We start from the raw sequence: 17,729 nt of genomic DNA on the forward strand, positions 1-17,729 counted from the left end.
ACTGAAGTGTTGTTCAGTCCAGACCAGAGACTGCTTTGGAATATAGACACTATATATTTTTATGTGTCTAAAACATAGATCTGTGAGGATCATTCATGTTACTGCGATACAAATGAGGACATAGCTGAGACAGTGCCCTGCGAAGGGACTGAATAGAGAATTTTCCTTTGTTTAAACTCGGATTTCTGTTCCCTGGAATGTGGCATCCTAAAAAGGAAGAGCAAGATAATCTTTTCTCAGTCATGGCACCCTAGCAACAATAAAGAAGGAAGTTTTCAGAATAGGCAGAATGTCCTAACCATTCATACTCTTCAGGGGAAAAGCGTATGAACGGGTTTCACCCAAATGGGCAATACAACTTGGCACAATAGCAGTAGTATCAGCTCCACTCACAAGTATCTGAGTATCTAATAGCACCTGAAAAGCTGTATTTGTAATCAAAGCAAATTCCTTCCCCCTGCCAATACAGTCTGATCTACTTAATAAGGCTCACGAGAGCCAGGTCTTTCACATTAATAAATTACATAAGGGCTGCATTGCTGCTTGTGCTTTAAAGTTACAAGTTGTTTCCAAGGAAACATATCTGCATACTGAATTTATTCAGCCTTAGAGATACACAGTATTTTCAGACTTAGCCACAGAGAAACGCATGCTATCCTAACCAAGAACCAGCTGCTTACTGGCCTTGGCCATGCTAAAAGTGCTTTATTAAGTGCCAGCTTCAGTGAGACAACACTACTTCATAACAGAAGCAAATTCAGAATTTCCAAAAAACTTATTTCTACCCTTAATATTTTTTATGTCACTAAAAACAAAAAATGTAATTCAAAAAAGATCTTCTAGTTAAATTCCCTTTCTCTGCTCCCTAAACCCCAAATAAAATTTATCACAACTAAAACTGTATAGCAACCCCAATATTTTTAAGCAGTAGCGTGCATATTAGGCAGAACTTGAGCTTTTTAATTTTTATTACTCATTATTCTAACTTCAGGACAGTGTGTGTGGCAAGGTTTAAGTCTCTAGTTTAGCACTCTTTTTCTAGTTACTATACATCCTACAATCACAAGAAGGAACTTACAATCCAAACATACGGCAAGAAGCAACAAATGTCTTCAAACAAATGGTAAGGCAGACACTGCTGAAGAATACTTTCTTGATACGATACCTGGATGCTGGCAGCTAAGCTCTGGCATTTTTTATAAGTCATTAGAGCAAATGAGAATTTTAAGGAGGAATCTGAGTGATGAAGGAAAGGGTGTTTGTAAAGGATTCCTCCCAAGTAGGAAAGCAATGAAATATTATTTTAAAAAGCTACTGAATGGGTATTAAAACTGGAATCATAAGCCAGACTAAAGGAAGAGTCGACCTAACAGAGAGATGATACAATCTTTGGGGCATAGATTAGGAAGAAATTTCAAAGGGCTCCAGCTCTTGGGCTTTCACTTTGTAAATACATTTTTGCAAATACATTTTTGGAACATGTTTATGCCTGTACATGATGAACAGTAAGATTTGTGGTAGTAATGGCAATGAACAAGACAGCAAATTTCTACTTTGTCTTTTATGTGGTACAGAATTAGGTACATTATATCTATGTCAGACAACAGAAAAAAATCACAATGAAAATTCCCACGTGTAAAGAAATAAGGTATATTGCCTACAAGGAGCAGTGTTGAAAATAAAAGCAGAACACTACAGGACCTGGGAGTCGGGCAACCTTGTGAGATCATTACCAACTGCTGTTACACTCCTTCTCCAAGAACTTTGCTATTTGAAACTGTTAGACATACTGGCCAATTTGAACTTGATATCGGAACATATTAAAAAGAAATAGTAAGATTTAATGAAGTCAGTGATCACATTTCTAATGGTTACTAGCCTAGAAAGCACAGTGAATAGACATGGACCACATCTGTCAATGTATTTATGGGAAAAAAATCTCCTTAAAGAACTGAAGAAATATCTTAGAATAATGAAACTGTGTACACAGTCATGGGGATATCATGTGCCAGCACATTTGGAAAATGGCTACATTTCACATGGTGATGAAAAGACCACAGGTTTGAAAGTACCCTACTTAGGGCCTCTTCTGCATAGCTAATAGTGTGGTTGAGATCAAGACCTCTCAGCAAGACAGACAGATAGCCATCACTTTAAATACACATCACAGGACTTCCTAGCAATGTGCAATTTTTTAGCCCACAGGTAAAACCAAAACTGTATCTCATAGATTTCTACCTCGATTAGCTGAGCAGAGTGAAACGCTACTCCAGTAGTAGCATTCTTGTTTGGGTTATTTGGCCAGTAGTTTAGGGAACGTTTCAAGCAAAGTTAATCTTACTGACTTCAGATCATGCAATAGTAATTCATCTGGTGTGCAGTTATGCTGATAAAAAAGGAGCAGCTGGAAAATCCATGAGGTCCTTTTGCCAGGACTAAATTAATAAGCTGTTACCTATAGTACAAATAGCTCAAGCATGCTTTGGTGAATTTCAGACTCACTAAAATGTCTTTCCTGCCAGCTTTTGTTATTGGCTACATTAGAGATGGTGCAGTGACAGTACCTTCAGTCCTTCCAGCCCAAAACAAAAAGCAGGTGAATGGTACTGAAAGGCAGTGAGTCAAGTGATCTCACGGCTGTTTATGGGATACAGTAAACCCTGAGAAGAATAACACTTCAGAGATTTGGTGAAAAACTTGCAGAAGAGAAGAAAATAGCCACATATTCCAGACTGAAACTCACAGAAAGGTTAGAGTTAAGAAGAGTTACTGAGAAGCTGGGGAAAACTGCAAGGCAGTATTTTAGCTCTAGGTTCTACAATCTCTAATTTAAGAACGCAGCTCTGTAACAGTAATGCTCAATAGCAACGTCAAACAACATAGCATTTTATAGGCCTCCTAATTCTACCTTAACGGACTACAAGGACACACAAAAACTCACTCACTCTAAAGTTCTCAAAGTTCAAGTGCAAGGAGTTGTGGATGCGCAGAGTGCTGCAACTGTTGAGAGCTGACAGAGGTCTGCTAAGGAAGAAAAAAAGTCATTGCAGTAAGTTCACTGCAGAAGCAAGGCTATATTTCTGTGCGTGGTAAAACAAACACATTATCAGATCTGAATCTGTCTTTCCCCATTAGCACCATCAAGTGGCCGTCAGTGTGACAGTACTGCAACGAACTGGCCATGGCCACACAGGTTTCGGGTACTTGTGAGTGACAAAAATGAGGGGCTAAGGCAGCACTCTAGCAATGGGACTGCATCTTAGCCATATGCGCAGCACTGCATGTACCCATACACTGTCTAACCTTGACTGTAGGAACTAAGTGGAGAGGGCAAAAAAGAAATATCAATGATGTCACTGCAAAAACCACTGTTTTGACTTAAATTGCAAATATGCAAGATGTGTCTAGCAAAATATTTGGTTTAACTGTGAAAGCGTTCACAAGGATTGAAGGATTGATGGTACTGTATTCAGATAATGTAAGTACAAGTTTTGGCATTTTTAACATTAATTTTCACTTTATAGCTGCTTCATTACTATTGCAATTGTTTGTAACTCTGGACAGAGGACAATAAAAACACTAAACAAGCATAAGCTTGTTTATTTGAGAAGCAGGACTGATTTCCACACTTGCTTTCTTACTCACATCCCTTTACTGTCCCCTTACAGGAACAGCCTCTTCTGTGGCCTTGCAGTGAACCAGACCTGACAAATGATCTGGTTGAATATAGCCAGATTTTGTGGGTTATTTGTCAGATTAGTTTTCAGGCAGTTCCAGTTCCCTACACAGCTACAGAAATGTTTGTCCCAGCACAGAGAAAAAGGCAGTGTGGGAGTAGAAGCAAATAGCTGAAGAAGGTGAGTAAGGAAATTGTCTACACCGAACTACTGCTTCAGATTGTCAGATGAAACTCCAAGAGACCATTTAGGCTTCAAGTATGTATTACAGCTCCTGTCTTCCTAGTGAAATAACTGCAACCATAGCAAAATCTAAACAGGAGGGAAGAGGATAAGTACGAGGAGACAAAAACCCTTTGAAGGACTAGACATTCATTTGTTCTGTCCTTAAACTACCAGCAGGAGAATCTTAATGTATTATTGGCACTAATAGTGAAATAGTAACAAAGAAAAAAATTAATTAACTATTTAAAAGTAATCTATAAAGGCTTGGAGATTGTGCAATATATGTCATCTTCGCCAATATACGAAGAATTGTAGTGAGGGCTTTCAGAACCTGAAATCTCTTTCCAGGAGGGATTTTTTTTACACCATTTACTGCTTTTCTGCCTAATAAATCCCCTTTACCCATTACCTCTTGGGTCTTTTGCTTTGTTTTCAGGATCCAGAAAACTGAATCTGGCCTCAACGATTGCTAGAGGACATGCTGGACGTCTTAGCATGTTCTGTGTGTGGAGAGATTGATCACATTTTAACTATACATGAAAGGTTGTTAAACGCTAATAAAAACGTTCAGTTTTCCAAAGTCCATCATTACAGTTAGATACAGCTGACAATTCTTCTTCCCCCAAAAAGATCCTTTTCTGCCCTACAAACAATTCAGTTAAAATAAGTAGCTTTCAGTCTGGCAGTAATTTGCTGCATCTTTGAAAGCTTCATTTCCTTGGTTCTTCCGTTATCAGAGGTTTTGTCTGCTCACACTGTACACACATTATCAGTGGCTACAGCTGATTGAGCTCAGAGCACGTTTTATAAAGACAGGCATGCTGAGCACCACTTCAGAAACACAATTGTAACTGATTTTCAAACTCTTTCGCATGCCGATTCAGTTGGGCATCATTTCTATTTGTGGAGTGGAGAAAGCAGCAATTTGCTGCCAGTTACAACTGGACATGAAATTGGTTCACCACCGATCCAAAGGCAGTCATTCACATGCACCGCAGTAATGGGTAATTTTGGTAATGTTACATTAGCCAAGGCAGACAAAAAAAAGAAAAAAAAACACAAAACAAAGGGAAGAAACAGAAATGCACATTGGCACTTACCCAAGCTCTTGCTTTATGTCCCTCATTTTATGCCTGCCATTAATTTTATTGAAAAGCCCCTAGGTCCCAAATATTCAGAGTCTTTTCAGGGGTTGTTTTTTCCCTCAGCTACTTCCATTTTGAGACCTCAGCGAACAGCAGATTTTAAAGACTGCCAGAGTGCTAGCAACAGGTGGACATTTTTATATCATAAAAATAAAGACTGAAGCACTTGCATCCCCTGCTGGCAGTCTGTTTTATTTTTTTTTGTAAAAAAACATAAAACTGGTCTAAATTCTCTGTAATAAAAATTGGACCTTTATTTTTAACCATCTCTGTATTGATTACACAAATTGTTGCAAATGATAAAGAGAAAGAAATATATTTTAAAATATTTTAAAACTATTTTGTCTCTTTTTTTGTCAGAGTAGCTGGTTACAAAGACTTGCAAAACCCATGTGATTTTTAGACATTCCAATTATGAAGCTATGAGAATTATTTGGAAAGGCAGACTTAGAAGGAGCAGGCTAGTCAATTGGGTTTACACTGCAAAAATTCCCACATTACTTCAGAAATTCTCTCTCTTACTGAAAACATTACACTCTGCATTAGCAGGAAAGCAGCCTTCAGCCAAACGACCCAAGAGATTTATTGTTTTCCAAAGCCAGAAGGGACAACCATCACCTACTCTGTTCTCTTTATATAGTATAAATCAATGGCATTTTCCAAGGAAGCTCTGGAATTTCTTCCTCATGTCCTATGTAAGTGTTCAGAAGCTTAACTCTGTACCCATAGTGAAAATTAGCAGCATAAACTACTTGAAGTGCAAGAACAAAATTGGACATCTCTGCCAGAGATGTCAGATGCTGACCTTCACTCTGACCATTTAGCCTGAGTGTAACTACACAGAAACAAATCTGATTTACTAAGTGTCTGTGGTAGTTGAACGAGACTTCACACATGTATTCAAAAAAACTGGCAGAGCATGCCGTACAGACTAACACATGTAGTCACAGCATAATGGAATGTTTTCTTGTCAACACATACAACAGGCTTCTGTAGTGCACAGGAACTTCAGGCTGTGCTTTCTCTGGGATAAACTAGGATATAAATATTAGGAATAAAAAACTAGGATATAAGATTACTAAACTGCTTAGGAGAGGACTTTGACAAGGCAGTGTCTGGTGGCCCAGGATGAAATGTCTCCCTGTGAAACTTGGCATTCTGCAGATCGTGCAACCAACAGCCCATCTTCTAGAGTGGCACAGCTTGTCCTCTCTGCAAGTAAATGCAGAGCTATGAAGCTCCTACCTCTCCAGTGCCCATCCCAGCCCCCATGTACCTCTCAGAAGCAACGTGTACCAAGTCTTCACACTTTTGACAGCTCAGTGTGAGCAGGAAGGTTGCAAAGCAAAAACTAGTTCTCTAGTTCTTGTGAACAGTAGTGGTATCTAGCCTCTGACCTCTCCAAACAAACAAAATAGCTGAGGTAGATCAGGAACACAGAGTTTTCAGCTACACGAAGGTTATCTATTGGTAATCTTGGGCTGCCTCGTCCCTCTTAGTCTGCAGGTACTGTCTTAAACTTAAGCTTTCTAGTGCAGCAACTGTCTTAATCCATATTTAAGAGATCTAGATCCATGATTTGGGCTCCTCAGGCACTGCTGTTAGCAGAAAATAATTTTTTTTAAAGCAGCATATGCCAACTAAGCAGAATCATTAGAATGTCCTATGACTACTTTAGATAGCATGCAATGTCATACTTAAGGTAAGGCATCTGACATTAAGATAGGAAGTCACTGGAACCTCTTATTTATTGTGTATTGTGTGCATTATAATTTCAGATTATCCAGTTATTACTGATATTTTAAGAAATGCTCTATTTTTTCCTCAGTAGATCAAAGGATAAATGGATTTTTAAATTATGTGCATTTTGATATTATGTGACAAGTACACTCTTCTCCTTCCTCATGTTGCACATAAAACTATGCTGCAAATTAACAGGAGAATTTGAACATTCCTACTGAAACAGGAAGCTGAGTAACATTCAGACTATTCAAGTCCATGTTGCTGTGCCATCTGGTGGCTACTCGTTTGTAATGCAGATGCAAGCAAAAAAAAGCACCAAAACAGAAACGTCTTTCTTTTCAGGCCTTTTCTCACAATTTTCCTCTATAAAACTTAATTTTCTATTTTTAAAAAAAATCTTTATTTTGTCTGTGTCTTCAGGCAAGAAAGAATTAATGAGAATGTTTCACATAAATATAAAAGTCGGTGCTATTTTTGCCACTACAGGCTCTTTGGGACATCAGGAGGAGACTGTGGGTGGCCTATGACCTTCTGGAAAGCCAGCCAAAGTCATTACATTTGAAATCATGATCCCTTAGGATGTCTATATTTTGTTTACTGTAATGGCATGTTGTGAAGCACAATACATACACCTGTAACAAACTGAATTAACAGAAAGAGGTAAATTTGAGGCATAAAGAAGTGACCCCACCTCCCCCTTACTATTTTAGGTCTCTGTCTTTACATAGAGCTATGTAACTAATACAGGGGTTTAAATTGTAATTTTTACCTAATGGCTGTTTTAATGCAGAAATTTACCTCAATATCCTCACTGCCTCTCCTCCCCATCAGATGCCTATGGTTAGCAGAGACACAGTAAGGACACTGAAGTCTATAACTCAGAAATGGAGCCCAGGTACGTTTTTATTTCAACTGTATGCAGAAAAAAAATAACTAACCTTCTCCTTCTCTTCTGCACTGAGCAGAATTACTCCAGAAATGCCATGATTTAAAGACGATACCTAGTTTCTCTACTGGGTTACATTAATATTACATCTTTACTAACAATAAACCTTGCCTGTGGACCTCCATTATCCTTTCTGTGCACTGGAAATCACCAGAAAAAATGATTAATGGCTTGCACCCAGACGGGTGCAGAGGCTGATTAAGGTCTTTACTTTGAGTGGAAATGATTTCAGGTTTTGTTTTGTTTTTTCATTAATATTGTTGCAGAGTCTATGACTGCAAGAATGCTGGGGATATTCACAGAACATCATTGGCACTTCATAGTCTAAAAAGTGAGAGAAGCAGGAAGACTATGATTATTCAGATAGAAAATACTGAAATTCAAGATTTTCCAATCTGGGTTTTCTTCAGAAATATCAACAACTTAAAACCACTAGCGAATACCTCAGAAGTAAAGACAAACTGACACAGGAGGAAACCTGCACCACTCCAATATGATATAATCTAGAATGTTTTCTCCTTCAAATGGATTGACTTACCCATTATCCAACCCATTCTGCCCAATTTTCTTTCCTATGTCACCTACCATCACACCTGGCATTGGTAGGAGAGTTTTTGTATCTCGAATCTGCATAGAAGTGGGATGAAACATTATTTCAGTTGGAGAACAATGAAAGTTATTGGTTGAACTTTTCAAATGGTGAAAATATTCCCAACTTGTATTCCATTATAAATGCTAAAAAAAGCTCTTTATCTTTTTCAAGCACGTAATTCTGGATATAACTTGTACATACGTATCCTCTCATTCAGGACACAGATCCCTTAATGAAATTACTTTGGCAATATGACACCAATTTTATCACTGGTTTAAGTATGCCTTAACACTGCTGACTGCTCTCATCAGACTAGCATTGAAAGCTTCTTCAGGTGTGCAGAGATACAGCATAAATCAATAGAACTTTTATGTAACAATCCCCAATTTTGTACTAAATTCTATTCAGTCTGCAACTAGTTCATTTTACCAAGTACAACTTCTGTACTGAATTGCCATATTTTCTGATGCCTTTAATCTTACAAAATGATCTCTGTGGTAGAAGCTTACAGATTTCATGCAGATGCATAAATCACCTTAAGCCTCATCCAAGATTTTCAGGACTTCACAGCATAGGTTAGTTCTAACTATATAGGCAGTGTAATAATCTGCAGGCTTTTTGGCACTTCTGTATTTTTCAGCTTTTTTTTGCAGAAAACTGACAGTATAAAGCTGGATGTACAGTTATCACAAAATCAGTGAACATTTAAAAACAGCCCACTTGCTACGATTGCAATAAATGTTGACGGCATTAATTAAAGAATCTGCTGGTCAGATATAAATAACAGCACAACAGAAAGTCTTTAATTTGAACCCACTCCCCTCATAAAGAAAAAAAGATTAGCGATATTTCTACCCTACCTGTACAATAAAGGAATTTAATCCTTGGCACTGTCCATCAGGAGTATAGAGCTGGGCATATACAACTGCATGAGTGGCATGTTTTCCCATATTACCAACCCAGAACTTTGCAGCTTCAAAGTCAGGAGTATGGATGATAAATTCCTGTAGTTGGAGAAGAAAGGGGGAAATCATGTAACTCATAAAAATCCACACAGAGCTATTTTTTTTTTCATGACATGGTAATGTTTTGAAAACATCCATTAACTGCTAGAGTTCCATTCTGTACTCCACTCCAGCAGCTGAGATCTCTCGCATTGTGTTCAACTTTGGAGACAATACACGTAGCTAGGAAAAATTTAGAGCTGAAGAAGTTCATTACTTCATTGTAAAGCATGAAATTCACCCTTTTAATTGCTCATTTAAGCACCTGAAAAAAGTAAGGCAAAGCGATGGACTCAGAAACATTTCCTAGATCTTAGGTTAAGCTGAGCTGTGAGTCCACGTGAGGGACTGTGAGGGCTGTTTCAGCTGAGGAACCTATGCAGGGACCACCTCTTCCTTACACAGTTTTGTATGGAAAGGAAGCCTGGTTGACAGCATGAAAGGCAGCCTGCTTCCCAGTCTGGACAACTGGGAGAATGTGAATAGTGGGAATTCTGAATATGTGTATCCTGAAATTTAGACATAGCTTCAGCATTCAGATTTATACATTCCAAATAGTGTGTTTTATGGATGTAAAATAAATCTGAACTCAGAGCTTGATGATCTTAACAAAGATTTAGTAATTTCAGTCACTTTTAATGCAGTGCACTCAACACCAGCCTAAAAGTCAAGTTATTTAAACGGAATGTTTCATGCTGCCAATCTCACAAGTTTTAGATTGTTTGCTTTTTTGTTTTTTTTGAAAGGGATCTGATTGTCCATGTTGCATAAATGCTCACTGAATAACTTGAATGTAAAAAAATTATTCTCATTTCTCATTCTTTTGAAGTCACTTCATGATGTAACTTTGTTTATTGACAGTAAGAGCACCCAGTTCTGTATATTACAGTGCAAAGAAATGCCATGGTCTTTCAGGGAGATGATGAACCTACCTTCTTGTGACATTAAATAATACATCTTAAATTCAACTTGGCATAAACCAAACAGATGACAAAGAGAGAGAAAGTTCTATCAGCCTCCTCTCTTAACTTCTATTTTCTTCACCCTTAATGTAAAAGTATGACGAGTTGTATTCACTTACCAAAAAAACGTTAGAACAATGAATTTATTTCTGCAATGGGCTTAATTAAAAAAAAGTAAGCACTATGCTATTGTAAAAAGCTGTTTATTGTTTTCTTAATTGCATGTCTGTGATAGTCTTGTTATCCTTTTTTTGTGTTTCTTTTTCTCATTCTCAGGAAATAACCCTATTCCTTGTATCTCACATTTAAATGCAAAAGACAATTTAATCTGCACATCCCATCATCCCTTGAGATACACAACAAAGAAGGATGCTATCCTTATTTTATATTACAACCAGAAGCTAAAATAAATACCTGTACAAGAAAACAGAAATTGCTGGGCTTATTGTAAATATTTATAACAACAAATATATTTGACTTTTTTTTTTTACATTTGTTCAACTTGATCCTTTCTTGTTAATCAAAGAAATGCCTGAATCACTATGCCCTGGTAGTAAATAACAGAGTTTAACAGTGTCAAACACGATTCCTGTGCATTGAGGACTAACCTGAGTGCTACGATCAAACGTGGCAGTAGTCCGTATGCCTTTAGTATTAGTTCCATGGCTGAGTTCAGTCAGAGCAAAACATCCAAAAACCTAAATAAGGAGACATAAGGCACAGGTCAATACCACATTATTACAGCAATTAGAACTGTTAGACTTTCAAATGATTGCAAATTCAGCTGTTGGAAGGTAACTTGCAATTGCAAGAAACTAATCATGTGCAACTCTATGGCTAGGACATCATGCCTGAAGGGTAACAGGCATTTTTTTCCTTTGCTGACTCATTCAGGCAGGTACAGATTATTACATTCGCTTATTAAGTTTTCAGCTGTCTGGGTTGCAAGAACTGTTGAGTGGTGAAAATCAGCAAGTTTGCTTGCATTACAAGAAGTTCTGGAAACTCCAAAGAGTAGGAGAAAAACAGAATGAAGCTGTTTATTTTTAAATATGTGGATAGCCTACATTATTGAAGGGGATAAATTTTTATCAGATCAATGTATGCACACACTTGATTCTCAGCAGCATTTGGGAACACTGCCTGCTTCAGGCCACACTGAAATGTGTGTACTGTAATCCCTATATCCAAGGTTAGTTTGGCCTATAGTACATACTTTTCAGTAACAAACCTTTGAAAAGCAAGTGAGATTAAAAAAAACAAACCTGAAACTTCAGGCAAAATTATTCTGACAAATACATATCCTCGGGCTTTTGCCTAGACTGATAGTCATTAAAAGACTTCATCCTGATCTTTTAACATGGAGTATCAAATCAGAACTATGTAGCAGTATATTGTCTATGAGCAGAGAGATAAACACAGAATTTCAGAAAATTAAATAAGCAAGGAAGGTGAATGGTTGGCAAAAACAAACCAAGATAAGAAGTGATAAAGAATACGAAAAGAAGCCTGAAGCTCAGTTTGGGTGTGCTCAGCACATATATCTTGCAAAATCAAAGAGGGTTGTCCAGACAGTGAACGCTGACCATACGGTCAAATGGCATCAGCAGGAGAAGCTGTTTAGGATTGGCTCTTTCTATTGAGAAATGCTGCATTTATTCTGCGGGGCGCTTGGTCCTGAGTCTCCACTGGACTCGATGTGGTGTTTCTGTGGCAGTAAGACATTATTATTGTCCAATTTATAGCATCAGAATGGAATTTTTATAGAATTATGGCAAAGGTTTATGTTGCACGGTGCATGATGTGGGAGGTAGGAGTGTCTGATCATGCAAAACTTGCTAAGATACCCTTAAATGACAGTGGACAGAGATAAAACTAGTGTAGTGTCATCTATATTTCCTTTTGGGAGAAGTCCCCAAACTTCATCTGCATATTAACTTGGACAGTCTAAAACAGATCCAGGAAGTGGCATTATAGTCAGTGAGGACAGTCAACACTCAGTCCTTGAATCTGCTCCTTGGTCTTTCTTTTGCTATTCAGAAGTACCTAGGTATGTAAAGAGATCAGAATTAACACAAAGATGTAGATAACACCACTGTTCCAATGGTGCCCAGTTCTCAGAAATTATTAAAAAAAAATTACCTCCATGCTATAAACTTTTTTCACAAAGTCTGCAAACCTCTTAGAAGCACTCAAAATTGTACCTGCAAATACCTGTAAAAACAAAGAACTGTGAATGAAATCAGTGACCTTGTAATAGGAATAACAAATTGCAAATGCATAATAATTTGTAATAGTGATGTTCGTTAAAGAAACCAGGGAAATCAGGCTACACAGTAAACTACTACTTAAACTGTAGCTGGAGGTAGTCAGGATGTGATGTTGTCAAGCCCCTTTACAGAGGACTGAAATGTTCACACCTCTAAACTGTTCAGCCCTTCATTGCAAACTCTTAAAAATGCTTAACGAGCTCACTTTACACTTGTCCTTACTGGTATCCCCTTGAGTAAAGTAAAACTTCAAGACTACTGCAACTTGTTTTATTGCAAATGGATGGGGAACTGAAGGCAGTTGCTTCAAGATCAGACAGGAACACTGTTTTTAAAGCTACCTTCAGTTTTTCTAGGTGGATATTCACATAACAAAACTCAGATTCCCAGATGCTCCCCTGCCACGTGAATAGTAATAATTAATTTACTCAACTAGTGTTATTTGACCAGCTATGTCAAGTATTATCTCTGAGAGGTTTATCTAGGGAGCAACAGATGAACAGAGTCTCAGCCACTTATGTCAGTGGGAAACTTTACGCTGGTTTCTGAGGATTAATGACAAAGATCTGCTAACTTCATCCCACAGCTCTTTGATTCTTTTTAACAGCTAAAACAAATTTTATAGTTGAAAACAAAGGCCTGGGAAAAGACATCTCTTTAATAAAATAGGCAGAAAGCAACAGAATTATGGTATTACAAGACATTTAAATAAAAACATACACCACTATATCTTTTGAACCATACTTACACCGCAATGTAAGAAATACTGGAGACATGGAGACCAATCATACATTCCTATACAGATGACCATATTAAATATCTTTAATGGGTTCTCTATGATCTCTTGCTGAGTAAGAAAATCATACTCAAAGAGCCTTTTACAGCGCAGGAATGTCAGCTCCTGATATTTCTCACGGCACAAATCTTCTCCAGGATGATGGGCAAAGAGGGGATCACTTTCCAGAGCAGAGAAGATTCTGTTCTTGAGAGGGGAAAAAACTGACATAAGAATGTTAAAAGTATTAACAAAACAAGTTAATGTTCTTCTAGGATAGTAATAGGCCTCAAACTACAATTGTCTGATAGACGATGTAAGTTTATAAAGCCAAAACTGCAGAGAATTAAAAAACGTATGTAAACAGTCTGTCATTACATTTACAGCTCATGTAGCTAAATATTATGAAAGCTCCTTTGTCATGAAGTTGGAAGGGACTGATTCACTCTGAATATAAGAGAACAGTATGGTAAAACCTACTTGATATTTAGAGTAGCTTCATTATTACACTACATGAAGCTGCTGGCAGGATCTAAAGGGCAATGGTCTTCAGAGAGTAAAGCTCCTGAAAGTAAAACTCCAGGAGTTACATTCAGTTAGAAATATGCCATTAAACTACCATTACTGCTCTGTTCCTAGGTGAAAGCAGAAATGTACTCTAACAGAATGATCATATACAGCCATTCAGTGTGGGGATCTGCATCTTTTAATGTTTTAATCTGGATTTTTTTGGTAGATGATATACTGTGGCATTTTTTTACCGCAGATCTCTGTGTCTTCAAGATATTCACATCTTCTTAATTGTCTTTCATGTAATTTAGGGGGGGGAAAAAGTGCAGTGCCTTAGGCAAAACCTTTTAAAAAGGTTTTTGAAGTCCCTTCCCTCTCTCTGAAGAGAATGACACAGTAAGAAGGAAGAAAAACAGATTTCCTGTGCTTTTCTTTCAAAGGTGGGGTCCTTCCCCCTCTCTGTTTAAACAACACTATTTGCCCATTCAGCTTTGAAACTCCTTGTGACACAGAGCACTGGTGCTCTTTCTGTGCTCTTAATTATATTGGTCAGATGCAGAAAAAGGCATTTTTTATTTCTCTGATTCACATTCTAAGATTTTAATAACTATGGTGAACATTCAAGATTAGCTTAAATCCATGTAAATCTATACCATCTTCAAAAAAGTCAGTTCTGTCTCCTCCTACATCTCCAAGTCACGCAGCCCCATCTCTTGTCCTGAAATTAATCTTTTTTTTGGTAGGGTTAGCTTTCAGCGAGGTAGGCATGCTAATCTGTCCAATCCCAATGCCACATAAACATTAATGCAAGCACAGAAGATTGTAGGAAATTTTGTCAAGTCCAATGAAGACAGAAATGCTATGTTTAACAGTGGCATGAACTTAGCTCAGCTTAAGTGCATTGTAAAACCATTTGATGTATGATTTAATGCAAACAGTAAAGAAATATGGTAGAATATAGTTCTTTCTCAGTTTGAAATGAACACTGGAGTTCTGTAATGTAGCACCTGCTGGTCTGCTCTGTACTGACGATCAGTAATGAAATAAGCCTTATGAGACAGCAAGGTAGATTGCTTAAAAGTTCAGTTCTGTTTTGAAAACTGGATGTGCAAAACCAATTTCTTTATACTCTGTACCTACAAAATATTATCAAAGTTAATACTGTCCCCTTGAAAGTCACATATTTGCTTCTACTGATATCTCCAAAATTAAAACATACCTACGATTCTTGCAAAGCTTACCTTAAGCTGGATGATATCTTCCCCATCTAGAAACACCGCCATCTCCTTCCAGTTGAAGGAAGCTTTCTTACGATATTTGCAAAGCGGTCCTTTGGGGAGATCTGGTAGCAAAGTATCCCACAAACTTTGGTTGCCAGTGGCTTCTTTCAAATTCAGTGTGGACACCATTGTTAACTAAACTGCACCAAACAAGAAAAGATATATCATGAACTGAAGCACCACAAATGTCTGTTTTTTAATAATAACAAGAAATCAAAAAGGCGGTTAATTAAATCCATAGACTTGCTCAAATATATCAGTACAGCAGTGCAGAGACAACTAAAAGCTTGCCCTTCAATTTTTCTAATTCAATTGGCTTGGTACAAGTGAAAGAAAAAAAATGCTTATGTTCAAATGTAAATGAACTGCACGGTCTTTGTTATTAAAGTATGAGCTAAACCTTTTAAAATAAGCAAAATATGAAAGAGGGACACCACTGATTAATATTGCATAGTAAGAAAAGTGGGGTGAGATAAAAGATCCAGGAAAGAAAACAGTGTGTTTTACATAACATAAATAATTGTCACTTTGCTTCTAACTTAAAATGTAAAATAAAAAAAATATAAAAGCACCACAAACATGCATACAAAGTGTTGTTCAAATGCAGGAGATTCCTGTATTATCTCCACATTACTAGTTAACATTTAAACAGCTTTAAACTAAGTGGCATGTTGGTTATATATTGATTGTTTTTATATAACATGAGACAGAAGAGGTCAGGGAAACGGTAGAAACTCTGCCCTTATCTTTCACTGCTTTAATGTATGAAAGAGTAAGCAGGTCATAAAACCTTTATTTCATGTACACCAATTGCAAGAAACAAATTTCTGCAAAATTCTGCGTATTTGCATCTCCTTTGGCTGACTTAATCTTGTCCAGAAGGGGTAAGCTCCCACATATCCCCCTGGCCATGAAAGCACTCGGCTACCTGGGTACATCTGACCAGGCGATTACAAGTACAGCACAGAAACAAATAGATGGCTTTACACAGGGGAAACACAAACTCCTTCAGCCCTGTGTACTATTCCATTGCTTTAATGTGGTGAACATTTAGAATTGTGAAACTGGAAACGTGGACATGCTGTCCACGGCAAATGGGACAAGCAGAGGCCCTGTACGCAACGGGTCCCTAAAAGGTAGAGATTAAACCTGCATAAATGAGGTAAAACTATCACAGTAGTGGCTTCTACAGAACACAAAAACTACAGGGCTGTTCTTCTACATGGATGATGCAGTCCTGGAAAGCCGTATGCACGTAGGTATGCACTCCTCTTAAGTGTCAAACTGCCATACTCAAGAATAAATTTTAAATAATACAAAGTATCAACTTTGCAACCACACTTCATTTTTCCTTCTTTTTTCCCTAAAGTTTAATTTTTCATTTCTCTTACTTGGTGGCTTATAATATTTTTTAGTCAGTCTTCCCACAAACCTTTTTCTCTGAATACACCTTTTTCTGCGCTGAGTTGGCCTCAGACTCTTGTATATGTGACCAAAAGCAGTAAGCCTCCCCTGAAAAGTCTGCTGGCATTTTGTTGTGCATATATATGGGTCATGCAAGTGCACTGCAAAATTTCACAGAAGAAGCATTTCATTACCAGCCGGTACAACCGAACTGGTTTTGGACAGAAGGGGAATCTCGCTTTGTGTCATAACATGGCCCGAAGGGTGAAGACTCAGACCACTGCAGATTCCAGAAGCAGATGTTGGAGTGCCCTCTGCTGCTCCCTGCTCATACCACACCCAGCAATTTCTGCCACTTAATGCAGACTGCAGAGATCCAAGTTAGGCGTGTGAGAAGCACAAATGATCAGAATGACCACATTTTAATAAATTGAGAGGTAGAATATCTGGGCCCAGGGCTGGCCAAGGGCTCAGCACAGAGTATGAACATAATAAACTACAGAAACTGTAGTTTAGCATTCTGCTTTTTCTGTAACTTTTTTTCCTTATCATATTGATAGATCTCCTTACTACATTTCTTTCTTTTCTACCTAATCGCCTTATGGAGGTAATTCTCTAGCTCTGCACGGTATGGACATAGTAGAAGAGGACTGCAGGACAGTAGTTCTGCATCCGACTTCCAATTCAATTCCAGGAAGATGCAGTTCCAGTATTGACCAACAGGTGTGGAAAGGAAAAAAGAGGGGGAAAAAGGGCATTGAGAGGGCACATTTCAACCCCGAGCCAAATAAACAGATACTACTATTCTAAATGAAAAACAGGTAAATCAGGCAGAAGTTCAAGGCTTCTGGCTCAGAACAGAGAAAATTTACATAAAAACACTGCAGTTATTGCATCTAACGTTATTTACACTGCTAATCAATGAGGTTGCTCAAATGAGAAAACTGAAGTGTTCAGAAAAAAAAGGGCTGGTACTTCAAAAGGAGTTACAGTTCCTGTCTCTGCCTTCACACAATGTTTTAATATAATTCGGTTCCAAGCAAACAATTTAAAAAATAATTAAGAAACCAAACCAGGCAATTACAGTGGGAAGTAACAAAGGACTGCCCTAAAGAATAACCTCAGTGTTCATTTCAGCCTTGTGCTGATGTTTGGAAATCTGTGTGTGGATGTGGCAGTAAAAAGCAACTCATGTT

At 37.8% G+C, this 17,729-nt stretch overlaps 1 protein-coding gene across 1 annotated transcript in view; it reads right to left on the reverse strand.

The window, feature by feature from the left end:
- Positions 1 to 17,477, reverse strand: part of ACOX3 (acyl-CoA oxidase 3, pristanoyl) — a 33,420-nt gene extending 15,943 nt beyond the window's left edge. Inside the window, exons 1-7 of the mRNA XM_010179071.1 lie at positions 17,444 to 17,477; positions 15,091 to 15,269; positions 13,313 to 13,546; positions 12,437 to 12,508; positions 10,903 to 10,992; positions 9,189 to 9,332; positions 8,275 to 8,363 (exon numbers count right to left, since the gene is read on the reverse strand). Of these exons, the coding sequence (XP_010177373.1) occupies positions 8,275 to 8,363; positions 9,189 to 9,332; positions 10,903 to 10,992; positions 12,437 to 12,508; positions 13,313 to 13,546; positions 15,091 to 15,258 (797 nt within the window). The 5' untranslated portion in view covers positions 15,259 to 15,269; positions 17,444 to 17,477. The remainder of the gene's footprint in view (positions 1 to 8,274; positions 8,364 to 9,188; positions 9,333 to 10,902; positions 10,993 to 12,436; positions 12,509 to 13,312; positions 13,547 to 15,090; positions 15,270 to 17,443) is intronic.
- Positions 17,478 to 17,729: the final 252 nt, after the last annotated feature.

Source organism: Mesitornis unicolor, unplaced genomic scaffold (genome assembly GCF_000695765.1).
Source record: "Mesitornis unicolor isolate BGI_N332 unplaced genomic scaffold, ASM69576v1 scaffold7832, whole genome shotgun sequence".
In the NCBI taxonomy this organism is placed as follows: domain Eukaryota; kingdom Metazoa; phylum Chordata; class Aves; order Mesitornithiformes; family Mesitornithidae; genus Mesitornis; species Mesitornis unicolor.